Source organism: Bufo gargarizans, chromosome 9 (genome assembly GCF_014858855.1).
Source record: "Bufo gargarizans isolate SCDJY-AF-19 chromosome 9, ASM1485885v1, whole genome shotgun sequence".
NCBI lineage: Eukaryota > Metazoa > Chordata > Amphibia > Anura > Bufonidae > Bufo > Bufo gargarizans.
This window is the reverse complement of record NC_058088.1, coordinates 6,378,745-6,406,544: the sequence shown is the minus strand read 5'-3', so window position 1 is coordinate 6,406,544 and position 27,800 is coordinate 6,378,745. Positions and strand designations below refer to the sequence as shown.

The 27,800-nt window shown below is 44.8% G+C and overlaps 1 protein-coding gene across 1 annotated transcript in view; it reads left to right on the top strand.

Annotated features, from left to right (window-relative positions):
* Nucleotides 1-27,575, top strand: part of LOC122946558 (SWI/SNF-related matrix-associated actin-dependent regulator of chromatin subfamily A member 5-like) — a 140,827-nt gene extending 113,252 nt beyond the window's left edge. Inside the window, exon 3 of the mRNA XM_044306276.1 lies at nt 27,180-27,575. Coding sequence (XP_044162211.1) covers nt 27,180-27,575 — 396 coding nt within the window. The remainder of the gene's footprint in view (nt 1-27,179) is intronic.
* The last annotated feature ends 225 nt before the right edge of the window (nt 27,576-27,800 follow it).

The following is a 27,800-nucleotide window of genomic DNA, read 5'->3' as shown; positions in this document are numbered from 1 at the left end:
AGTAGCCCCCAGTGTCGCCTCACTGTACGTTCAATGCTTGGGCTCAATTCATTCTAAGATGACACAAAAGGTAACCTTTCACTTGCATGTCTATGGACCAGGTTCCTAGGGTAGCCTCTGTTCACAAAGGACTGCTCCATATTTTTTAGGGCCTGGTTCATATCGTCTTCCTTGTCTACTATCCTCCTCACTCTCAACATTTGTCTGAATGGTAAATAATTTACCATCCTCCTTGGATGTCCACTTGCAAAATGCAATAATGTGTTCTTGTCAGTTGGTTTAATATTCAAATCCATGTGTATTTGCTCTTCCTCTATATATACCTGAGTGTCCAGGAACTTCACCCTCATGATCTTAGACCATGTGAAACCGCTGGAAAGAGGGGGCGATGGGCTAATGATATTAAAGAAAAATGAGCTCAGATGGGTTTTCCGTTTAGATACATTGAAGCCCAAAGGTCTAAATGTTGAGTTTAGAGTAACGGCGGGGGGGATGGTGGGCTAGCGCCCTGTCCTCTATTTCTCATGTCTATGTGTGTCCAATGCTCTATTAGGTGGATCCAGTGGAAGTTACGTATATTAATAATGCCACAATGTGATTTTATGGATTGTTGTGCGTTATAAGTGAACAATAAGGAAGTTGAATTGCTGGGTTGTAGATTGGCTATATACAAACATGTGGAAATAGGGAGGCTGATAGATATATATATATTGCCCAAAAGATTGCCCTTAGACAAAATGGTGGATAAGGCAAAAGAAGTACGGTGAGCAGCAGTGACGATGTGTCCGCAGGCACGCTGATGCGCGCTGGACATGCCGACACTGCACGGACACCTGATGTTGCGGAGTTTGGTCTCCGCCTCTGGTGACGCACAGCAGTTATGTACCGCCCAATAGGAGGGGTAAGGGTTGACACATGCGCATTGGACAGGGCTAGACGCGCTGAATTAGCGTGCACCTCCGTGAGTTAAGAAGTCATCCTCCTTGTTTGCTACATACAATTCTAATCTCCCAGCAAGGTGTATTTTAATGGTTATGTTTTTAATGCACTGTGCACTTTAATACGCGCACTATGATCATGTGAAAGTTTGTAATCGAGGTCACTGTCATGAGGTCATGGAATATATGTAGGGCGTTTTTTCGTCCCTGTTCACATTAGATGTGGTATGAAATTAATGAATTGTAACATTCCTATAAAGGGGAGTGCACGTTTTTTATAGGTTGATTAATCAATTGGTAATGATTATACTATGTATATGTACTGGCACTATTGCACTTTATGTTTCACCTGACTTGAAAAAGGTTCTGTGAGAGAACCGAAACGTTGTCACTTGATATGTGTGAATAAATAGCACATTTTTTTCATTCTCCAAAGACTGTTGCGGACTTTTATTATCTAGTCACCGTCCTGAATCGAGGGATCACCGCGGGCACCCTACATTCTAATACTTTAAAGGGAGTGCTGCCAGACCTTTCTTATGGATATATACAGTACAGACCAAAAGTTTGGACATGACCCCAAACACACCTCCAGACTGTGTAAGGGCTATTTGACCATGAAGGAGAGTGATGGGGTGCTGCGCCAGATGACCTGGCCTCCACAGTGACCGGACCTGAACCCAATCGAGATGGTTTGGGGTGAGCTGGACCGCAGAGTGAAGGCAAAAGGGCCAACAAGTGCTAAGCATCTCTGGGAACTCCTTCAAGACTGTTGGAAGACCATTTCAGGTAACTACCTCTTGAAGCTCATCAAGAGAATGACAAGAGTGTGCAAAGCAGTAATCAAAGAAAAAGGTGGCTACTTTGAAGAACCTAGAATATGACATATTTTCAGTTGTTTCACACTTGTTTGTTATGTATATAATTCCACATGTGTTAATTCATAGTGTTGATGCCTTCAGTGTGAATCTACAATTGCCATAGTCATGAAAATAAAGAAAACTCTTTGAATGAGAAGGTGTGTCCAAACTTTTGGTCTGTACTGTATATACTGTATATAATTACTGCACTTTTCTACATTTTTGAAACCAGCAGTTGGATTTGAATACTTTTGTAATTACATGTAATTAAACATTAAGCATAGCCTCTGAGTTATTCAATAAAATGTATCTGTATAGCGCCACCTGATGTTTGTTCTTTTCGCTGTCCTCCTCAGTAACATCACAGAGGTGGTCGCACAGGCTCAGTTCCATCCTTTAACTGCCACCAGCCATATGTATTGTTAAAGCTGTGACAATTAGAGGGAGAGAGCTGCAGCAGAAAGGATATGCCTCCTAAGCTGTGACAAGGAACGTAATGCAGCAGAAAGGGAACTCCATCTGAGCTATGATATAGAGAGAGCTGCAGCAGAAAGGACACCCCCCTTAGCTGTGATAGTGAGAGAGAGAGAGCTGCAGCCAAAAAGACACTCTTCCTGAGCTGCCAGCTTAAAATAAATCTAGCAATTGGAGAAATGAATGAGGATATCTCTAGATCCATGTGAGGTACAGGGCTGGTTCTAGCTTTGTTAGCAAGAGATTGTCGTGTACTATATGATGTCTGGTTTTCATTTTTTACATCAATCATGGGATAACGCTTTAAGGCCTGGACCACATCAGGCAACCAGCAGACTGTCCAGACATAGTCATGCAACCCATAGCAGTTTTGTTATTGATAGTTGAAAATTTGTCAGTCAAGTGCTGATAGACAATTTTTTATGAAAACCAATGCGTTTAGCACAACCTTTGGCTAATTTCTATGCATGGTTTGTGGTCGTATCACTCCCAAGTTGTGACTGTCCATCGGCCACCATGTCTGGTCTTACCAGGGCAGACTGGCAACTTAAAGTGGCCCTGGAAAAAAAACTGAAAGTGGCCCCATGTTGTACGTGGGTCCAAATTGCCAGAAGGAGGGGAAACATGAATAGGCAGGGCCGGCAATACCATATTGTGGAACAAAATACTGCCCCAGCAGAGCCAAATATCTCAGTGCAACTGTCACGAATAATGGGGAGGGGAGGTACACCAGAATAAAAACAGAAGGTAAAATACTAAGAACTAGGCCTCAAGGCTAGGGAGAGGGGAAAGGTCACCTCCAAGGAAACCCCTAGAACTGGCCCTGAACCCTGTCATTATGTATAGACCCTTAGGGTTTGGAAAATACATACGCCGGAACCTAAACCCTAGGAGCCCTGAAATGCCCTAGAGGTAGTGACAGGGAATGAGACTACTGGTTCCTTCCCAGGTGAATGAACCAGCATCTCCCTGAGGCCTAGTAACAACAAGCACAAGGGAACAATTAAATGCAAAGAGCAGTACAACTTATCTTATAGAAAATGGATGAGCAGGAACACAGTAAAAGTCCACACACCAACTGTTCCAAATCCAAGCAGAGAATATCAACCGCATGGTATGAAGTGTGAGACCAAACTAAATAGGGAAGCATAATTACCACAAGCTGCACCTGACAAGAGGTGTGGTCATTACCAAACGAACACTGAGAATCAAGACACTGTCAGTTAACCTCACGTGCAGTCAGTCTTTCAGATCTTCTAACCTCTGTCACAGCCGGTACCGTGACAGCAACACAATAAGCTGCCCCAGCAGCATCAAAAACCACAGAGCAACACAAAATATCTCCCTGAAGTTGCCCCTCTGTGGTGGTCAGCATCAGCTGCCACATTCTGTCCTACTACTCCAATTTATACATTTTATCTATTTAGTGCTAACCACTTTCTAATGGTAGCCCTTTAACTCACCCTCTACACCCCACCTCACACAGGGACCACTGACTTTTTTTCTAGTTTCCTCAGCAGCTGTCTCACATTTGAAGCTGATAAATGAAGATCACAGGAACCCAAAAGCATTAGAGAAACGTGTAGTTTTAACAACTTTACTATCTGACTTTACTTTCCAATCTTCTTTCTCTTCTTCACCAGCTTTATCTCGAGCAGACAATTGCATGCCTGGGGCGCTGAGTCCCAAGTTTTACCTGTCAACGACGTTCACTCCACAGAGCGGTTAAATCCATCCGGAAGACTGAGTCTCTTCCTGGAGGGAAGGATAACATGATCTTTACAAAGTGAGCTCTGAAACGTAGCCCCAAACTGCAATGTTATATAACTAACCTCTCCATAGTGCACACAAGTCCTTCTCATCTTCATCTTCATAACTCAATTACAATAAGCCTAGGAGATAAACTTGTAAATCGGACGAGAGGGACGGGCCATCACCTCTGGGCATGGGCAAGTTTATTGTTGGTTGGTAGAAGAAATCCAACATTTGGTTCAATGAGTGAATGTTTAATTCCCATGAACACTCTCTTCCCAAGAAACCCCAGCTCCTACCGTTTCAATTATACTTTGAATTGGGATGAGAGAAGCAGCCCATAATTCCCATCATCTTTTTCTGGCTGAGGTATGTAAACTGCTTCGCTTCTCTCCCACTGATGGCAGTTTTGAGCATGTTGAGACCAGGTTTCTATGCAGTGGATGGGTTTGAGGGGGCTCCAACACTACACTGGGTCACCCGGACACCATTGAGTTGTCACCACGTGTTGCTGCTCTCCGGAAGGGATGGTAAGGCGTAGTGCACCCCAATGGGTAATACTAATAAGTCCAGGAAGTCGGGGTCTGAAATAAATCAGTGTGCTTCTTTACTGGAAGAAGTAAAATACAAAACAAATACATGCAGAGCACTGGGCTGAATTCTCCAGTCTCCTCCCGGGCAGATGAAGGGTTTATGCCGATGAAAGGCTTAAGCTAGCTGTCTCTCTCTCTTAAGGCTGGTCCCCCGGCCAAAGGCTGGTGGCTCAGCATCCCCATCTTAGTGTCTTCTTCTGGCCACTCATGCAGTTTGACAGCATTTCTTCTTCTAAGCACTGATCCTTAACTGCAGACAACTAGTGGCTTTGACTGCTCTCCTTATATAAAGTTTCTAGCTGAACTAGAACTTTCTAGTGGGAGGGGTAAAGTGGAGAAACACAGCCTAAAAATATACAATGTTACAATTTTCGTCTGTCACAGACTTGCATTAGAACTTCAGTAATAGTCAGTGGGAATGACGTAGCAGTTTTTACAGATGAAAACAAGTCTTCAGACTAATATCATAGCTAAACCAGACATCCAAAAGGTCAGTCTGCTGGGTTTTGGTGGTAAACAAGTCTGGCCATTTCCCTCCAAAACATATTATTCTTTAAATCTTGTAGTAACAAAAATTATTAGATCTTCATTATGAGCTAGAAAGTTCCAAAAGTCTCTCAGTATTCAGTAACCATTTCCACAGTGATGTGTAAATACCATGCAAATGAACAGGATACATATCCCAACAAACATATAAAATGCAGTTATACAGTATCAACCAGTATAAGTACCCTTTAAAATGCAATAAAGTAAGGAGTTGATGACTTTGCATATGAGACATAGGGAGAAATGTCCACAAACGTCCAGACTTCAAAATACCTCTGCTCCAGGGCTCTACATCCATCCCCACTGCTTGTGAGAAACACATGACTGTGTTTTCTTTTTTTTTTTATAGAACCTCAATTGATTCTTGGTTTGGGGGCACTACCATGAACAGGTTCTCTAAAACTAGGAACCACTTTTAATTTGGCCAAGTAAGATGCAGGTTCCAGAAACCTTCTCTTCTGCTTCTGGTCCCAACTGGGCCAAAAGTGTGACCTGCCATCTTCATGCATGTTCTCACCGACAGCAAATCAGTGGCCTCAGCGGGCACAGGTGCTGCATTTCTTACCCTGCCCTGCATCTTGCCTTATCTGTGTTCCAGACCCACATGACCGCATGATCTACCATCTGCAGCAGGTCTGGATGCTGATGTTCCATGTACCTGCTGCTGCTCTATTGCAGACAATGACCTGCACTCTCCTTCCTAGCCTGTAGCTTAGGGCATGCATGCTCCCGCTGCTCAGCCTTTAAAAGTTCCAGTGCATGCACATCCAAATTCTTCCCCCGCCTATGGCTGGCAGTCCCTGGGTATATAAGACACTTTCCCTATTGTTGAGCTGTAGGTTCCTAGTTAGCTATTTTACCCAGTAAAGGTGCGCTATTCAGACTGTCAACCCATGGACTGAACCTCTGCCTGTTAACTGTTTCTGATTCTCCACAGCCTGCCCCTCCCTTAGCTTGTTTACCATGTTGATCCTCAGCTGCTTGCCCAGACCTTGGACCTGTTTCATCTATACTTACAAACTTTTCCTTCCCTGTCCTTGGCCTGTTTCCTGAATATAAAATGCCCTTAGGTATAACCCAGAGCTAACCCGGTTAGTTGACACAGTGGTTCCACACCCACTGCCCATTATAAGTATCAGCTTTCAAGAGCCATACATGCACACATCACTGCTGAGGCCATTGATTGACCTGCAGCTGTGGCATGCATGTAGACGGCACATCACACTTCTGGTCCAACGGTGACCTGAAGAGGAGGAAAAGCTTGACACTGAAATAGGTGAATCTCTTTTTATTTAACCCCTGCATCGTGCCTGGACAGTTTTGCAGAAGGTCTTTAATCTGGCCTTACTCTTTAGATAGCTAAAGGCCAAATGCTCATTCAGCTGACACCTGTATCTTCCAATCTTCCTTCATATACATGGACATTCAGCTCAGCAGAGACTCATTTGGTAGCAGCTTATCTCCTGTGACAAAAAAGGATTGGTCATGTTGGAGTTATGTTGCAGTTCTCTGCCCCACACGTAAACGGGTGCCACGTTGAAAAAACTGAACTACTTATTTAGTAGTTTAGTGGGTAAAGGGGCCAACCATTGCTTCACAATATAATGGACTCATTTTGTGCTAATGTATATGTTATACTGGAGACCAATGAAAGGTGAACTACACAAAATCTTGATTTTACGACCACTCGTGGTGAAGCCAAGGTATCATTGGTAAGGCCAAAGTAGAAAAGATTAAGAGGCCTTGCAATGCAATGTTGTAAATACAATATTATCTGCAATAAGCATTTTATAGTTCAGGAGGAGCTGAGCAGACTGATGGAAAAATATTGGAATAATGTGGAAAAATATTCAGTGTAACTTGTAATATTTTTTTTTGCTTTATTTTAATCCCTTCTTATTCTATGCTCTACAGTGCAGTGGGTAATCGACAGCTAGTAGTACCGCCTATTGTACTCCTAAACTTGGATTGAGCAGAGAGTTAAAGAGGTTTTCTGGGACTGCCATGGTTTTTAAAAGATATGGTCAGGTATTTGCTGACCTCAGGTACATCTTTCCCATTTTTAAATTTGGACTCTCCTGACCCGTTTTCACAATGTAAACCACTCGCTCTGTTTTGTTTCCCTCCTGTATGTAGCACTTCCTGTTGCTGTATCCAACCAAACCCATGATGCAATTCTCCTTTCTCTACGCCAACTCCAGCACCGCCCCTAATAACGCCCGGCTGCTTTATAGCTCCTCCCACCCAGGTAGTTACATAGACGTTCCCCTATCACTGCCCCTCCCATAGATATCACATCACAGGAAATTAGAAAGATCTACAGATGCTATCGAGCTAAACTTGATGGCTAATTCGTTAAGTAAAGAATAGCAAGGAAAAGTTAACAAAATTTCAATGGATTTCAATTACTTTTATAACAAAATAACCAAAATAACACTGTGACATGTGTTACTAGAGTCAATTTTGGCTTGGCTACATCTGTACACGGAGATGGTCATGTGACCACATCCCACAATGGAAGACACCAGCAATAAAGGTAATAGAAATACATTACAAAAGTACAGTTACCTTTTATAAAGGATTAGTTTAAAGGATACTGATGCAAACTGGAAAACCCCTTTTAAATGATAAAAAAATTACACATTGTACTGACTCTTTTTCCATAAACTGTATATCAATGTGCTCAGCTCTTTCTGCTCTATAACATGTTGCCTGCAGAAATGCAGTAATCCAGAATAGGGTACTTGCAAATTGTTTCTTGTTATTTAATGTTATTTAATGTATTGTATAACTCATATCTTTGTATGGATCAGTCAATGTTAAGATTCCTGACTCTGCCTCTGTAGGAAGCTAGGAGTTGAACTTAGGTCCACCACTAGTTCAGTCAGTTTCTAGCTGATGAAGTGAGAGAAGCTACCAGAGAACACCAGAGGATCACTATCTCTGAAAGAGTCATAGAGAGAAAACCATCTCAGCTGTATCTTAATTCTGTACCCCTTAGCTGGGAATTGGGTTGGCCAGCATACCCCTTTGACCAGTGAAAATGACTTGGTAATTCTTGTTACTTCTAATTGCTCTGAACTCTCCATAGTCTCATCAAGATACTGTATAACTCATTTATTTCCTTCACTGAACCCTATGTCCCGGTCCCCACTACATCGTACTGGAAAATGAGAGCGGTTTCTTTGTATTTCTCCCCAGTAATCAATGTATAAATAAATGATACGCTGGTACAGTAGTTTGTAAAACCTCCAGGAGTCAGTAATTGGAAATACAGGGTTCAATGAAACACGACTCTCCTCCTTCCCACCGCCGTCACTGCTATATGGCGAAATGTTAATGCGGCTGATCCCATTAGGAGAATAAAAGATTTGCCAAATTTAAAATGGGCTGCATAACTCCCATAAACAAATTACGGTACTCTCCATCTGAATCCGCACAAACTACATGCTTAGAATGTCACACGAAATGGTAGCAAATGTAGAGACTCAATGATGGGACAAAAATGTACTTATTACAGCACAATAGGCATTGCACTGCACAAAGGGCTCAACGGCATCAATATTTAATGTGTGTGCTATGGAAAAAGGCCCCCCGCGTCTAGGTAAGACTCCATGCCAAAGAATGGACTAGATGAAAGGAGCAAGCAAGGGGTTAAATGTGAGGAAACCTATCTATAAAGAATCAGGAAATCATATATTTTAATATTTTTTTTTTTGGGGGGGGGGACAGAATCAGAAAATGATTGGTTTATTCTAGTAAACACTGATATTAATATTACAGAGCCTGTTACATTTACTATTGTTTATAGTGTTTTTTTGTAGCTTTTTAATTCTGATATTGGCTTTTATAGAGATATTCCAGCCATGGGATAGGTGGTAAATGCTAAATCGGTTGGCGTCTTCCCTGTCTACCAGTTGCCAATACCTTTCTCTCCCAGTTCTCCATTCCTTTCCTTCATCCCCTGACCCTTCTGTACCAGTCCACATCCTATACATCAGTACTCACCCTTGTACTGTATATCCGTCCCGAGTCCCTCACAATACTCCCCCCACTTATGTACCAGTCCCTCACATCAGTTTCTACCCTTATATACCAGTCCCCTGTTCCTTACATTAGTCTGCACTCTTGTATATCAGTCCCCATCCTTATATACCAGTCCTCTGTACCTGACTTCAACAGGAAAGGCTAGGCTAGGATTCCAAAGAAGAATTTTGTATTGTGTAGAATTGTTTACAAAAATTCCTTTTCTTATGGGGTTCAATTTAATTAAGCAGCATATATATGTGATTACTGCAGCAATAGCCAAGGTGTAGCAGTAATCTACCTATTGTGTATTAATGAAATTGAGCATCAAGCCTCAATTGTTTGTTTACGTATATTCAGTTTCCACATTGTTGAGTTAAAGTTTTTTGTGGGGTTCAATTTAATTAAGCAGCATATATAGATGATTATTGCAGCAATACCCATGGTATAGCAGCAATCTACAGTACCTGTGTGTATTAACGTGAAATTGCGCGTCAAGCCTCAATCACTCGTTGCCATTTATTCAGTTTCCACATGGTTGGAAAGGAATAATATATTTGAGACTTGTTCCATTTAATTAAACATCATATTGCAGGTCTATCCTGAGCAGACCAGGCAGTGGTGAATTCAGCCAGCGCAGCCATTATTAAACTAATAACATAATAAAAATAGAAATATTTGGATATGGGTTGGAACGGAGGTGAACTACTGGCTTATGAAAATGTGAAAACATATATCCTGCCTAGTTCTCCCAAATCCTCTGAAAACACATTCACTTCTGCAGTTTAGGTGGACCTTGTATTTTGTATTTTACATATTGTTTTTATACATTGTTTTTCTTTTTGTTTATTGAATTTATCTGACAATTTATGAATGACTTTAGTGTCTATTAGGATTAAATAAAAACTGTATGTCCTTTTACCACATCCCCCCCCCCCCCTCTTTCTTAACACATGTGTTCATCCATTGTAGGCTATTTATTCATTTATTTATTTATCTGTCTTTTATATGTGATTTGTAAGGATTTTTATGGATATTTAGGTCTTTTATAGGTCTGTATAGCCCGTAGGTATATATATATATATATATATATATATATAGGCTTATCTTATGTTTTATTTCCCTCCCTCTTTTGTCCTTACCCTTGGTTGCAGCCCGACTATAATGCACTCCACGAATGGAATGCACACGTAACTTCCGGTATCACGTAACCGAGAGCTACAACTTTGTGATACTACATTGATGCGTAGATATAATATACACCGTCAGGTACAGATTACCCTTTTAATCAGAGGGCACCTCCTACATATCTCCCCATTCGCCTCTTCAATAATCAAATTAGTCTTGGCGGAAATCTGCCACCAATGCTTTCCACAGGTGGAACGCATACCCGAACTTCCGGTCACAAGACCGGAAGCCATTACTCATTACGCCACCCTCATGTCATGGAACCATGAACCAGACGTACAACAAGAGATAAGTGGAAATAAGAAGGCTTTATTGAAAATCAAGCTGTAAGCAAAAGTCCAAACGGATGGCTAAACCGAAGCAGGGTCTTGCGTAGACAGAGGTCAGGAACCAGAAGGGTAGTCAGACGAAGCCTGGATCAGGAACCAGCAGGGTAGTCAGACGAAGCCAGGATCAGGAACCAACGGGGTAGTCAGACGAGGCCAGGATCAGGAACCAGAAGCAGCAGCAGTCTTAGAAGCATGTGAACACAGGAGGACCAAGCAAGGAACTGAAGCCACAGACCTCCTATATATATGAGCTAGGCATCCAGCTCCTCCCAGTGGGAAGGAGAAGCCGCAGGGTGGGAGGCTACAAGAAACCCAGAAACCAAGATGGCCGCCAGCACATGTCAAACGAAGGAGAACAGTAAGAAGGTAAGACCATGACAGTACCTCCCCCTCAAGGGCCCCTCCTCCGCGGAGTAAGGAACGGTTTCTGAGGGAAGCGTGCGTGGAAGGCTCGGAGCAAAGCAGGAGCATGGACATCTGCGGAGGGAACCCAGGAACGCTCCTCTGGACCATAACCACGCCAATGGACCAAAAACTGCAACCGACCGCGGACCAGGCGTGAGTCCAGGATATTGCTCACCTCATATTCCTCACGATTGCCCACTTGGACCGGACGGGGCCGAGGAACCGAGGAAGTGAAATGATTACACACCAATGGCTTCAACAGGGAGACATGAAACACGTTGGAGATCCGCATGCCAGGAGGAAGCGCAAGGGCATAGGCTACCGGGTTTACCCTGCGAAGCACTCGGAAGGGACCAACAAAGCGAGGCGCCAGCTTGGGAGTGGGCACTCGAAGGTTGAGGTTGCGGGTGGACAACCATACACGGTCTCCGACCTGGTAGGAAGGAGCAGGCGCTCGTCTGCGATCAGCCTGGAGTCTCTGGCGCTGCGCAGAGACCTCAAGGGACCTCTGGATCTGTACCCAAGAAGCACGTAGGACGGAAAGGTGATCCTCCACAGCCGGAATATCCTGGGGAGAGAATACCTCCGGTAACACGGCAGGTTGGAACCCATAATTGGCCATGAAGGGAGACGTCCCAGAGGAAGAGTTCACCGCCGTGTTCCTGGCAAACTCAGCCCAAGGCAGGAGGTCAACCCAATTGTCTTGGTGATCGGAGACATAGCAACGAAGGAATTGCTCCAAGGCCTGATTGGATCGTTCTGCGGCCCCATTGGACTGAGGGTGGTAGGCCGAGGAGAAAGAGAGATGAATCCCCAACTGGGAGCAAAAGGCGCGCCAGAACCTGGACACAAACTGACTCCCCCGATCCGACACAATCTCCTTGGGCAAACCGTGCAACCGGAAGACCTCCCTGGCGAAACTCGTGGCCAACTCTTGTGCAGAGGGTAACTTCTTGAGAGGAACACAGTGGCACATTTTGGAAAACCGATCCACAATCATGAGAATGACCGTATGGCCTCGGGATGCAGGGAGGTCCACAATGAAATCCATCCCCAGGTGTGACCATGGGCGCTCCCCGGTGGCTATGGGTTGCAAAAGGCCCAACGGAAGGTGCCGAGGGGACTTACTCTGGGCACAAACGGAGCATGCCGCTACATATGCGGCGATGTCGGAACGTAGAGAAGGCCACCAGAACAGACGTGAAACAGCCCAGGACAGCTGATTCTTTCCAGGATGCCCCGCGGCCTTGGAGTTATGGTAGGTTCGCAACAACCGAGTGCGCAACTCCTCAGGCACAAAACACCTGCCGTTGGGTCTCCCAGAGGGAGCACCAGATTGAGCCGCCAAAATCTGCTCACCCAGGGGAGAGGTCAGGCTGGTGCGAATGGCGGCCAGGATCTGATTCGGAGGTATGACCGAAGTCGGAATCGACTCCTCCCCGGACAGCTCGGAGTACTGCCGTGATAAGGCATCCGCTCTGATGTTCTTGGAACCGGGTAGGTAGGAGACCACGTAATTAAAACGTGACAAGAACAGAGCCCATCTGGCCTAACGTGGTGTCAATCTCTTGGCCTCAGAAAGGTAGGTCAGATTCTTGTGGTCCGTCAGGATGAGAACCGGAACCACCGAACCCTCGAGCAAGTGCCTCCATTCTTTAAGGGCCTGCACGATGGCCAATAACTCTCTGTCACCAATCTGATAGTTGCACTCTGCGGAAGACAGTTTCCGGGAGTAAAACCCACAAGGAAGCAGAGGACCCTCTGGTGTTCTACACTGAGACAGAAGGGCGCCTACTCCCGTCTCAGACGCGTCCACCTCGAGGACAAAGGGCAACCCAGGGTTGGGATGCGACAGAATCGGAGCCGACACAAAGGCGGACTTTAGAGCCTCAAAAGCTTGGATGGCCTCGAGCGGCCAGACCTGGAAATTACTGCCCTTCCTGGTCAGATCCGTGAGAGGCTTGGCTAGCATAGAAAAGTCCCTGATGAACTTCCGATAATAATTGGCGAAGCCCAAAAAGCGCTGCAGGGCACGGAGACCACTGGGCTGGGGCCACTGTAAGACAGCCGAAACCTTCTCAGGATCCATGGAGAACCCCTCAGCGGAAATGATGTAACCTAAGAAGGTTACCTGGGATCGGTGAAATTCGCATTTCTCAAGCTTACCGAACAGCCTGTTCTCTCGTAACCGTTGCAACACTCGTCTGACATCCAGAATGTGGGCCTCCATGGATTCAGAATATACCAAGATGTCATCCAAATAGACCACCACACACTGCTGCAACAGGTCACGGAAAACATCGTTGATGAATTCCTGGAAGACTGCGGGCGCATTGCACAACCCAAAGGGCATAACCAAGGATTCATAATGACCGGTCCTGGTGTTAAACGCTGTCTTCCACTCATCGCCCGCCTTGATCCTTACCAGGTTATATGCCGCCCTCAGGTCGAGTTTGGTAAAGACCGTGGCCCCTTTGAGGCGATCGAACAGCTCGGAAATCAAGGGTATCGGGTAAGCGTTCTTGATCGTGATGCGATTGAGACCCCTGTAATCGATGCAAGGCCTCAACTCACCGCCCTTCTTTTTCACAAAGAAAAATCCAGCCCCTGCCGGGGACGAGGATTTGCGAATGTGTCCGCGTGAAAGCGCCTCCCTCACGTACTCCTCCATGGCCTCATTCTCCGCTACCGACAGTGGATAGACTTTGCCACGAGGAGGAACGGCACCAGATTGTAACTCTATGGCACAATCGTATGGGCGGTGCGGAGGTAGGGCAACCGCGCGCACCTTATCGAATACATCCCGGTACTCTTCGTATTCAGGAGGCAACAGAGAGTCCGAGGAAGTACACAGCAACTTGACAGGCCCATGGATGCAACTAGCCCCACACTGCGGTGACCACGAGAGGATCTCGGCCGATCTCCAATCGAAAGTCGGATTATGCTTCTGGAGCCAGGGGTACCCCAAGACCACCGAGTAGTGTGGAGACGAAATCACCTGGAGACAGACCGACTCTCTGTGAACGGCACCAATGGCTATCCCCACTGGAAGGGTCTCATGAGTCACGTGTGGCGGCAGAAGGGGTCTGCCGTCTATCGCCTCAAGAGCCAGTGGGGAACCTCGAGGCTGCAGAGGAATGGAATTGGCGGCAGCGAACACACTATCAATGAACAAACCACCAGCACCAGAGTCCACCAACGCCTGGGTCGTCACCGAGCCCCCGACCCAGGAGAGGACAACAGTGATCAGTGGTTTGTCAACACGGGAAACCGGGGACGAGGAGACTCCACCCAAGATCTGCCCCCGACAGGATCTCAGGTGCGAGCGTTTCCCGGACGGTTCGGACATGCCAACCGAAAATGCCCACCGAGACCACAGTACATGCATCGGCCCTCGCGTCTCCGGAGTACCCTCTCCCCCTCGGACAGGCGAGCAAACCCCAGCTGCATGGGTTCACCCCCAGACAAGTCATCCCCAGGAGGCGTGGGAGGAGAGGGAGGCACGGGTGGGACAGCAAACGTAGGCGCCAATCTGTTAGAAGACCTCCGCAGGCTCTCCTTAAAGGAAGGTCTCTCCCTGAGTCTGGTGTCAATCAAAATCAGGAAAGAAATAAGAGACTCGAGCTCCACTGGTAGGTCCTTAGCTGCAACCTCATCCTTCAAGGCATCCGAGAGACCATGAGAGAAAGCAGCGACCAGAGCCTCATTATTCCAGCCCACCTCTGCTGCCAGGGTACGAAACTCAATGGCGTATTCAGCTACTGGATCGTGAACCCTGTCTGATGGACATAAGGAGCTTCGCAGCAGAGGCAGCACGAGCCGGCACATCGAATACCTTCCGAAGAGAAGCAACAAAACCGGAAAACTCGGCAACCACCGGATTGTTGTTCTCCCATAAAGGGCTGGCCCAGGCCAAGGCCTTGTCCGAGAGCAGCGAGATCAAGAAGCCCACCTTTGATCTCTCAGTAGGAAAGGCATGTGGCAGCAACTCGAAATAAATGCCCACCTGGTTAAGGAAACCTCGGCACTGAGTTGGCTCTCCCCCAAAGCGCTGTGGAAGGGGGGCAGAACCGGTCATACCCCGAGACACCGCAGGCGCAGCAACAGGTGTCGGGGTAGACTCTGGCGCAACAACCGGAGCGGCAGTAGGAGCGGGCCCAGGAGCGACAACCGACCCATCGGCAACGGAAGCGAAATGAGCCGTGCGTTCAAGCAGGGTTTGCAACGCCACAGCGAACCGACCCAACAGGTGATCCTGCTGATCAAGTCTGGCAACCAGCGTAGGTAGCGAGGATGGCCCTGTACCGTCAGAATTCATGGCTTGGTCCTAATGTCATGGAACCATGAACCAGACGTACAACAAGAGATAAGTGGAAATAAGAAGGCTTTATTGAAAATCAAGCTGTAAGCAAAAGTCCAAACGGATGGCTAAACCGAAGCAGGGTCTTGCGTAGACAGAGGTCAGGAACCAGAAGGGTAGTCAGACGAAGCCTGGATCAGGAACCAGCAGGGTAGTCAGACGAAGCCAGGATCAGGAACCAACGGGGTAGTCAGACGAGGCCAGGATCAGGAACCAGAAGCAGCAGCAGTCTTAGAAGCATGTGAACACAGGAGGACCAAGCAAGGAACTGAAGCCACAGACCTCCTATATATATGAGCTAGGCATCCAGCTCCTCCCAGTGGGAAGGAGAAGCCGCAGGGTGGGAGGCTACAAGAAACCCAGAAACCAAGATGGCCGCCAGCACATGTCAAACGAAGGAGAACAGTAAGAAGGTAAGACCATGACACCTCATTCTAATGATTTTGCTTTTGGTTTAGGATAATACCCTTTTTATTTTATTGTTTATAGCTAATCCCCACCTCTTCTCTATATTTAGATATAGCCTTTATTCCATATGCATTCCAAGACGGAAACGCACTTCCGGTTCTGGAGTTATGTGACCGAAAGTACACGTTTCACCACGTGACACCATTCTTCCTTTAATGTGTGTAGTGTATATATACCCTTGTAAGCCCAACTGTTACTCTTATGTCTTGCTCCTGATGAAGGGGTGATTAATACCCCAAAACAGCGTTGAGCTTATCCTAATAAAGAACTACCTTGCTTCATATTGAGAGTCCACCGGGTCATCTATTTGGAGGACGTCAAGGAGTTTACCATTCTACATGCGACCTCGACGAGGAAAGATCTGGAGTCAAGTGTCTTGAGCTTATCTTGCGCCACCCTCCCTAGTGAAGTGAGTAACACACAGTATGTGTATATATCCTAATGTGACTAAATCTTATGGATACCTTTTGATTTTACGGTTAGTGATTGTTTTTATTTGCTTATTTCTTTAGACACATTCTCTTGTCTGAGAAAAAATATATAGTGTTAACTGGTATGGAAATAGACAATAGCAGCGGTGCCCTTAAGGGAGTAGGGTCAAACTCCTAAAGTATATAAAGTTAAATAAATTCCGGACCCAAATGAGAGGTGAAAGCTGCTGGAAAATGTCAGTAATTCATCCACAGACACCTCCAGGATCAGTAGGAGGTGTCTGTGGATGAATTACTGACATTTTCCAGCAGCTTTCACCTCTCATTTGGGTCCGGAATTTGGTCAGTTATGCTACTTATGGATCAGTAGCAGGGGAACTGTTTAAACATCTTATGAACATCCTGGTCCAGTGAACTTTCCATCTTCATTAACTGGACATTTTACCGGATTTTTTCCCTATATTTGCAGGAGAGACTCACTGACATTTACTTTGTTTTTAGAGCGCGGTTCCCGCATCCTTTAACTTTACATTCTCTTGTCTATCTACCTTCTGGGACCACTCGGGTATTGGGTGTCCATCACCTTATAGTGGGTTTTCAACAACCTGTTAACCCCACACCCCTGGGGACTCCATGGTCCCTATCCTGACACCATACAGCTGACTGACTGATCTAGCTTTTTACCTCTTGCTTTCCTGTATTTTGTCTTGGCGCTCCACTATCTTCTTTTTTCCCTTCTTAGTCACAAAGGCATTACCCAGACACCTTTCATTCATTCATCCCTACCTCTAAATTTATAGAAATATATAGCTATATCTTTCTCTAGACAGTGTAACAGGAACATGTATCTCATGTGTATATTTGGGGCTATATGTGTGGGAATATTTTCTATGCAGGGGAAGAAGGGGTTAACACAGAGCTAATTTGCAGTGCATCCTGGGAGATGCGGGCACTTGATGAACTTCTGCTTACCCACAGAAAGTAAAGAAACACAAAAATTGGCAGATTCGACATTGGCACCCTGTGCTCTTCACGGATGAGAGCAGGTTCGCACTTAGCACATGTGACAGAGTCTGGAGATGCCGTGGAGAACGTTCTGCTGCCTGCAACATCCTCCAGCATGACCGGTATGGCAGTGGGTCAGTAATGGTGTGGGGAGGCATTTATTTGGAGGACCGCACAGCACTCCATGTGCTAGCCAGAGGTACCCTGACTGCCATTAGGTACCAGGATGAGATCCTCAGATCCATTGGGAGACCATATGCAGTGGGCCCTGGGTTTCTTCTGATGCATGACAATGCTAGGCCTCATGTGGCTGAAGTGTGTCAACAGTTCCTGCATGATGAAGGCATTGATGTTATTAAGTGGCCTGCCCATTCCCTAGACCTGGATCCAATTGAGCAAATTTGGGACATCATGTCTTGTTCCACCCATTAACGCCACATTCCACAACGGACTGTCCAGGAGTTGACTGATGCTTTAATCCAGGTCTGGGAGGAGATCCGTCAAGAGAACATCCGCAGCCTCTTCAGGACCATGCCCAGGCGTTGTCGGGAGGTCATACAGGGACGTGGAGGCCACACATACTACTGATTTTCCACTTTGATTTTGAGTGTCATTCCAAATCCAGACCTCAATGGGATATTCATTTTGATTTACATTAATCATTTTTATGTTTTATTCTACTCAACACATTCCACTAGGATGTGATATCAGAACCGGTAATGAGGGGAAATCACACTTAGAGAAAGACATGAGGCTCCTGTAGTAGTGGACTGCAACTTAGGTGGAGTGAGACTCCTAGAGGCCATGACTGTACAGCTTTTGCAGGCAGATTTTTTAAAAGAAGTGATTTAGAAATGTTATAGTTATGCCATTCTCTATCAAAGGAAAGTATGTGAAAGCACAGTGACTCTTTAATGATACTACCACCTCATCGATAGTAAATTCCACACAGCATTGACAACTTACCCAAGAAGTGTATGATCCATGTAAATGATAAAACAATAGTCTAGTGATGTACCATACTGGAAGCATAGGTTCTGAGTAAGGAGTACACAGCCTAGCAAGGCCACATGAATGTAGGCACATATTTACTCACACATTCCCATCACATTCATTTAATGCAAAACAAGAAAAAAATACACATTCCTCCCGTAAAAATCAAGGCCACGATACAAATGCCTACAAACAAATGCAACAAAAATAAAACATGTATCTTCTAAATATAGATACAACAATATAACCGGGCACCACCTACCTCTAGATCTGGCATTGTAAAAGCACAATTGAGCACGCTCTTAATAAAGGGTTTGTTTTCCAGCATGTCCTCATGTAGTCAATTATTTTGTAATGTGCTTTGACTCTGTTCTGCTCAAGGATACTTCCTCCCTACCGAGTAATATTTGCTTATTACAATTTATACACAATGATGTGATGGATAAAATGGATATGTGGATGGATGGGTGGGTGGTTGGATGGATGGACAGATGGAGGGGTGAATGGATGGATAGATGGTTGGATGGGTGGAAGGGTGAATGGATGGATGGGTGGAGAGGTGAATGGGTGAGCTGGTAGATTGGTGGTTGGCTGGTAGATAGGTGGATGGATATGTGGATGGACAGATGGGTGAGTGGACGTCTACAGTAGATTGGTGAACCGCTGATTTGCTAAGTGTATGGATGGTGGGTGGTCAGATTTGTATATGGCTGGAAAGTGGATGGGTGAACATATGGATGGTTGAATGGGTCGACAATTGGGTGTATGGGTGAACGAATGATGAGTGGACTCGTGGATAGAATAGATGAATATATCGACAGATAGATGGGTAGGTGGTCAGACGGGTGTATGGATTGATAGATGGATGGGTGAAGATGGATGAATAGGTGGTTAGGCGGATGGATGAATGGGTGCATAGTTGGAAAGGTGGGCAATAAAGTCCAGTTTGTATAGAGGTGGATCCATCAGCGAATTCTGGTCCATTATCAGCCATCCCTTATTATTTACTATACTACCAACAAAACATTCTAATTACCCACAAACTACCATAATGGACTTGAAGGTTGATCACAGACTGAAATTCATGCTTTGAGAGTAGCGAACAATATCCTCCAGTCCTTTGAATCCAAACTTCAAAGAGAGAGAAACAATAGGGGACATTTACTAATCATGTTGTGCCAGAATTATGGTGTAAAATGCGACACAAATATTGGCGTTTTGATTTTCATCTGTTTTCTGAAATAAGCCAGAAAAGTGTTTTGAATGTCTACACAATTGGTGTATATTATGCCTCGTTTATCAACTTATGTTCAGCTTAAAAGGCGCAAAATGTAGCAGTAGATTAGGCTTGCATCTGTGGTAGTGTAAATTGGTAAAAAGATGCACAGCAGATCAGATAGATGCAACCTTTATTCAAAAAGTTGCAACTTTAGAGATTAAATGCCGCATATTGGCTTTAAGGAAGTCGCACATTCAAAATCAGTTGAGCACAGATGCATTGTCACAAACACTTCAGCATAAAAAAAATTATTAGCCTGCAATTACTAAAGACACATTTGAAAAAAGTAGACGCCTTTTGATAAATGAATCGCAACTTTTGATTCGTGGTTTAAGGATGTTTCTGGTGCAAAATGCACCATTATTGAGGAATGTTCCCTTACAGCTGGATCAAGGCTGGTGGAGATCCTTGGGCAAAATATTACGAATGGGTGAATAAATTATTCTGGCCATAGACATTAGATAACTTTTGGAAGATTCTGACAATGTCAACAGGATCTCCCTACAATATTTATCACAGCCCTGGTGTCTTCTGTAGGGAATAAAAAAAAAAGACTCAGAAGGTTGGATTTCAAATTGCCTTATCCTTTGATTAACTGGGAGATAAGCAGGGGGCAAAGAAAAGACACCTCTGGGGAGGATAAGGAGGAAGCAATGGGTGTAAGGGGCACTTGAGAGGGGCACATAGAAAAACATAATTATGCTGAATCTGCTGCCTGTACCTAACACAGGCAGCAGCCTTAGGGGAACACTGACCTCCCACAGTCACTCACCAAAATGAAGCGTGTAGGAGGTCCTCATGCAGCCACTTCTGGTTGTTGAGAGGGATGATGGCCTGCTTCACACTTCTCTCCTCCTCCTCCTCCCATCTTTTTTTACTTCATAGTAGCAGAATATGCCAGGCTCACTTCCTGCGTTCCTCCAGGGCCAGCAGGAGGCAGCACCACTGTGTGGTAATGCCACCTATGGGCCACAGTAATTATTTCTCCTCTATAATAGAGCGAGATACCTATAGTTTTCAGAGCCTGGCGCTGTGCTCTTCATTATGAACCCCACAGCGCTAGGAGTGAGCAGACTGCATGCACAGAAGCTGTTCACTTCTATTTGGGTCTTAGTTCATCCTCCATTGGTATCGCCAGGTTCGAAAGAGGGATCAGTCTCAACCTGCAAATCTGTTTGAGACCTCTACCTCCTTTTTAGTGGTGGAGGCTCTAGATGCCCTCCCTTCAATCTAGTATAGAGATGAGGGAACCACTCGAGATTTAGTTCTGGTCTAGTTTGTCGAATTTTTGAAAAAGTTTGTGTCGGACAGCTGAAGTTGCTCCAATTGCCCTAAAAGCTGGTATATCTCTTGCCTCCTAGGAATTTTTAGGAAAACTTATTTTATTTTCTTTTTCCCTCCCTCCTCCCCAAGCTCTAGAACGCAATGCCGGCAATATTAAATGATGTCTGAGTGACACTGACATACATAGCTATGGGTAAATTCACAATTGATGGTATTAACATCCAGAGTGTTTAAAAACAAGCTGTGCTGGCACATGTGCTATGCTTTTTCATATTCCCCCCCCCCCCCCCCAAAAAAAAAAAAAAAAAAAAAAAAACAAGCGTCCAAAAATAATGCCTTGACAGGGTCGAAATGCCTCCTCTCGCAACTGTCTTAAGAAGGGTGTCTCTCGTTTGGTTTATCCCTACTAGTTATTTTTCACAGGTTATTAAAGGAGTTGTTCAGTGGGATTAGATTTTCTTATACATGGCTCAGGGTGGGTAAAAAAAAAAGCCTTGGGCCGGCTCCTCATATAATTTTTCCGCAGGTCCCACTCAGTTTCCCTTACTTGTGGTGCTGAAAACGCTGGAGGGGAACTGAAGCCAGGACTGATCTCATCATAGTTTTCTACCTTCATAGTTACATGTAGTTTCATCCTTTCTGCACATCACTTATAATGCTGGCTGTCAAACGGTGCCAGACAGAAAAATGCTGCACGCTACGTTTTTCTGTCTGGCGTTATCAATGTACGGAAGCCAATCTAAGAAGTGAAGTGCAGAATACATATCAGTTGTATCTTAAAACAACTGGCTGAGCACAACTGACATATGTGAAGTGGGCCTTACTCCCCCTCACTGATCATTCACTGCTGGCGTTGCGACACTTTACAGTCCGTACTGCTCTTCACTTCATGCAGGAAATATCTAGAGATGCCTGCTCAGCCAATCACTAGCTGATGCAGGTCACAGCCGATAGCAGTGTTTGGCCGAGCAGGTATCTCCTGCTATTTCTTCTGTGGAACGGCAGTGACAGTGGAATGGTGAGGATGAGCACTGCTTCTTTTTTTTAAACAGACTTTAGGCTGAAAATATAAAATTTGACCTGGACAACCCCTTTAATGGGTTAAATATTGACTTACTGTACAGAGTAGCTACCTTTAGGTTTTTTACTAGAGAAACAGTTCTCTTCCTTCTGGTGGAGAGTCACTTTGCAAAATTTTCCCATGGATCATTGCTCACACTAGTTGGATCTCCATAAGGAGATCCAGTTCCTCTAGAGAGCTGCAGTTGACCAGTACCTTGTTCAGTTGATCAGTACTTTGTACCGAGAAGCAGGAACTTAAACAGCTGTCCACGGATGGCATCTCTGGTTTGGCTGGGATCTCCAGGCCGGCCAGTTTCAAGGCTCTTTAATGGGTTGGATTTACAGAATTTGTAGTACCCAAGACCTGGTGGTATTAAAAATTGCCTATCGTTGTGTTTTTTTTTTTTTTACTGTTTGTACCTGGCCTTTACTATCAGCAAGGAAGGTTGGCAGGAACAGGATTAACCACCCTCTTCCTTCTATCTTGGGAGAAGTGGGCTGGCCCTGCTTTCAGCCAGGAGAAGGAGTTCCTGAGAAGCCTCAGAGTGGAGAGAAAGCAAATTGCTGTGCTCCTGCTCCTGTTAGACTCCACTGAAATAACTACTCCATATTGTTCTCAAGTATAGCCTTGATAATCCAGACAGTAAAGTGACCTGCTACTTCTGCATCTACAGACACTGCTGTAAGGTGAGGGGCTACAGCCAAACCACCCATCACCAAACAACCACTATTCCAGTATCACCTAAGTGCTGAATTACTATCAACGAACCTGCTCCAGAGAAGAACCGCACTAAAGTCTGCTGCTATTGTATGTAATTCCAGTTCTACGTTGCACTTAGTAAAAATAACTTTGTTATATTTAACTCTAGCCTCCTTTTTCACTAGTATAATTCCACTGCACCCATCCCCAGGGAGCAATGGCCCAAGGGAGTACACCGTAACACTACACTTCATCAGGGCCACCACCACTCCTATCTTTCACACTGGCTCCTCAGGGGGTTGTTGTATAAGGGCTCATTCACATGACCTTTGTTTGGCCGTGCCCGTATTGCGGCCCGCAAATCGGGTCCGCAATATGCTGGCACCGGCCGCATGCACCCCGTATCACAGATGCAGACCCATTCACTTGAAAGGGTCCGCAATGAGGAAGGTCGGTGTGGAACAGAGACACAGAACCCAACGGGAGCACTACGGAGTGCTTCTGTGGGATTTCTCTCCGTGCCTCCGCAGTGAAAAAATAATAGAACATGTTCTATTTTTTTGCCGTGCGGACGGATCACTGACCCATTCAAGTTGAATGGGTCTGGATCCGTAGCGGCAGCCGCACAGATGTTGCCTGTGTATTGGGGACCGCAAATTACCGCCCCCAATGCACTGAACGGCCGAACAATGGTTGTGTCAATGAGCTCTAAGTGGTGAACAGAAGCAAGAAAACAATGCCCACACACCAGGAATAGAAAGAACTTTCTGAACCGATCATTTGGTCATCCAGAGAAGGGAGCACACTATACATATTCATGGCCGTGTTCTGATTAATGGTACAGAAAGCCGTGTTTATCGGTGAGAGATACGGCGCACTGGCTGATGCTACAGAATGCCTTGCATGATATGCTAGAGAGAGATAAAGAAGATGGATTATTATGACCAGTGACTGATACTACAATTAACACTCAGCTCCCTCCTACACATTCTTAACCATCCCAACGGGAAAACATTATTTTTTTTTCTTTCATTCTTTCCTCATAAAGCCCAATTTGCCAGTTACAGCTTCTTGGTAAATTGAGCGCAATTAATTCCTCGGCTTCATTTGCAGATAAAACTGAGTTTCAATGAAGGCTCTGCTACGAAATGCAATTATAAAGTTTCGCCGTGCGAGGTGTTTGCTCATCTGCATGCGTCTTCTACTAACTAGCCCTGCAGGCTCATTTGTTGATGTACTGTAGCTTTCGGGAGATGATTTGTTACAGTCAGCGTCAGCCTTTCCGGAGATTTCCGCCTGTCCTAGAACAGTAAACATTGTCTTAGGAGTTATTACCATTATTCTCTATTTATTTTGTACGGCTTTGTATTATTTAATAATTCATTCTGGATCAGTCGCTGCCTCAGTGGAGCTCGCTATCCATTTCCCACAAGAACTTCTACCCGGCTTGTACCAGCGGTGGCACAAGGTGGCAAATTGCAGAAAAAGATTTCAGCACTTTTTACATGGCATGACTTGAGCTTTATTTATCTTATTTGACCACGGCTGAATTGATTTATTAGTTAAAAACTAGGTCATTTTCATTTTTTTTTTACTTTTTTTTTTTTAGCACATGTGTATTTTAAAGCCATAACTTTTTTCTGTTTAGTTTATATAAAAAAAAAAAAAATTGGGGTGACAGATGGAGCTTTATTTTTTTGTGATTTTTAATTTAGTATTTTTTTTCAGCTTTGATTTTATTTATTTTTTATAAAGAGAGTATTTTTTTTTATTTTTATTTTTTTTAGCACCATTTCAGGATATCAGATTCGATATCGTGAGGAAATTCGGCCTCGTGGCGAATCTAATTTTTTCTGAAATTCGGATCAGTCAATTAATTTGACTTCAATTCACCCAACACTAGCTGACATCTTGATTGCCATGGACATGGCAGCCACCATTGCCTGCTTTTTACACAGATGATCCATGGACAGCTTAGGACACAACAAGGCACTAAGGTAAGTTGTGAGGTGAGGGGACTTAAATCATGACAGTGCCCACATGGTTATGGCATGATATAAGTTCTTTTGCAAATTGGTCAATCTCTTTAACCTCCTTAGCGGTAATCCCGAGTGTGGCTCGGGGTCACATTACACTGCAAGCAGCGGTAACCCCAAGCCACACTAGGGACCGCCATGAGTTAATTTGAATGGCGCAGGGATGCTGTCCACATCTGCATTTCCAGAGCATAGAGTGAAATTGCGGCCGCAGCTCCGGAAGTTTGTACCGCTCCGGGTGCAAAATTAATGAAGATATCATATCGCCAGGGAGGTTAGATGCATGGTTAATGTAGCAAACTGAATCTTTGTCCCTGATGATGGAAAGCTTTGCTATACCTTGGTGAGAACCCTTGTAGAATGGCCATCATCAAGCACCTAGCTCCAATCTGAGGCATGTGGGAGGAACATTAAAGCCAGATTGAAAACAAAGATTTTTAGCCTCAAGAAACATCAACAATTGGATCAAGTTGTGTGGAATGATTGTGTGATACCTCCTGTTCATCAGTGTGCCAGTTATTGCCACTTCACAAACTGAGAAGAACGGAAATCTTCACCTGAGATCCCTTGATTTATCACTCCAGAAAATCACTATACACCTAGGCAGAAATGTCAGCACTGGTCAACATTGCTTGTCCTGGTGGTTGAGAGAACAACGACAAACTGGAATGACAGCAAGAGGTGCACAGAGGCAAACCTCTGCGTAGACTGATCATCTGATTAGAAGAATGGCACGCAGTGATCCATTCTGTACTACTGGTGAAATCAAACATCAAACCATTAAGACGTTTGATCGGCATTGGGCTATGAGACAGACGTCCAGCTACAGGTCCATAGACGTTCCATTGACCTCATGCCAACGCTCTGAAAAGGCAATCATGATGCACAGCAAGATAGCAATGGAGGCTGGAATGGAGGTCTTTTTCCTTTCAGAGATGAGGACGTAGTGATTGCCGGAGATTGATCTGGAGACCACACTTGTAAAGCCATGGAGAGGCCTTCACTAGGGAACGTCACAATGGTCCTACTCTTGTGATTATGTTTTAGGGTGGCATAATGTACAGTAACTGGACCCTTTTAGTGTCTCAGGAGCAGTTTTTCAACAGGTCAATGCCAGGCCGTATGTTGCATGGACTAAACTCCCACCATGGCATGCATCCTCTCTGGAGTTGTCTTTCTTTAAGCACATCTGGGATGTTTTTGGTCATCAATTGCAAAGGGAGCTGTCAGCAGCTAATCTTGATGATTTGAATGTACAAGTGCAATGATTAATAAACTTATTGATAGCATAACAAGGTGTGTAAATGCGTGTATTCCTGCCCAAGGCACTTATATGCGATACCGGATAAATCGAGATGTATTGAATATTTTGCTTTTATTTTTATCATTTGCATATCATTGACGTGTAAATGATTCCTGTGATTTTCATACCTCCACAACCTTTTCTTCTTGGTGTTGCAATTTCAATGTAGAGGAGTGTAATTTTTGTTGATTTTTCTTTTATTGTAGGTCAGAATGGTTCTTGGACTATTGGAGGGCTCAATTGCATCAGCACAATGTCTTAATAGTTGCTTTGTATCAGTTGAGTTCTGGGTTTGAATCCAACCAAGGGTATCATCTGCATGAAGATTGTATGTTCTCACACCATTTGCATTGGTCTCTTCCCACACTCCCAAAAAATGAGTTAATTGGTCCTTGTGTGTGTGTGTGTATATATATATATATATATATATATATATATCAGTTGAAACCAGAAGTTTACATACACTATATAAAAAGACACATATGCATGTTTTTCTCAATATTTGACATGAAATCAGAATAAACCTTTCCTGTTTTTAGTCAATTAGGATTACCATAATTATTATTTGCCAAATGCCAGAATAATGAGAGAGAGAATTTTTAAGGCATTTTTATGACTTTCTAGGATGGAAGATCCCTTCAGTCATACACTTTTAACCACCCACCACCTAAATAAAATACAGGACAACTTCTTGATGGAAAATGGCCTTCGCAGCCCCATTTATTTAAACAACATATTAACCAATATATATACCATGTAAAATAATCAACACAGAACATAACAGAATACAGGTGATAGGATCCTAGAAGGCAACCAGGCAAGCTGTTTCATCACTCTCCACACCTCGATTTCTCGTTCCACCTTACCCTTGGCTGCGGTCACCGACCCAAGGGCACCAAATCCATAAATACCATATACCCCTTTTTGCCCAACAGGAGCCCAAACCACCAGCTTGCCAAACTTCCTGAGATGCACGCTTCAACTTGTCATGCACCTCTTAAACCTTGCAGTGCCTTCCAGGACCCTCCATTAACATGCCACGAACGAACAGAGGTGACACCTCACCTATGTTCGTCCTGCCACACCCTAAGAGCTGTCTCCAAGCCCTCTTGAAGCCCCAAGACCCACAAATCCATATATCATTTAGATTGACCCCGTCCACCCTCAAGAACTGACGGGATGCAGCCCCCAGCTCCCTATGGCGAACTACAAACCCACCTTGGCGCCGAACAAAACGCCCAACTTACTTATTAAGCTTTGCACTCGCCTTATTAATCCGATCTACCGACCTTGCGAAGCGCCAAACCCTCCGAGCCACCACTTCAGACCACACCACCAACAAACCTGTGAAATCGTACAACAGCCGCAGCAAATCCAGCTTAATGTCCTGGATCACCTCCCTGGAACAACGAACCCCCAGGTCGTTCCCGCCCACATGCAACACCAAAACATCCGGAAGCCTGTCAAACACAAGGAAACCATAAAATTCCGGAAGCCCCCTACCCCACATGAGCCCCCTCAAACCAATCCACCGCACCTGTAAAACCTCTGGGTGGAAACCCAATTGCCTAACAGAAAATGAACGCAAACAATCCTAAAACTCAAACCCAAACAACATATGAGGGCGACTGTACGAGCGATAACTCGTCGATTCCCAGCGACCATTCAGCTTAATAGTGTCCTCCCCCAAACCCCATCTAGCCGTCTCAGTCGCCACGCCTATCCGAAAATAATAAGACGCAAATTCGGATAACCCGCTGCCGCCAAA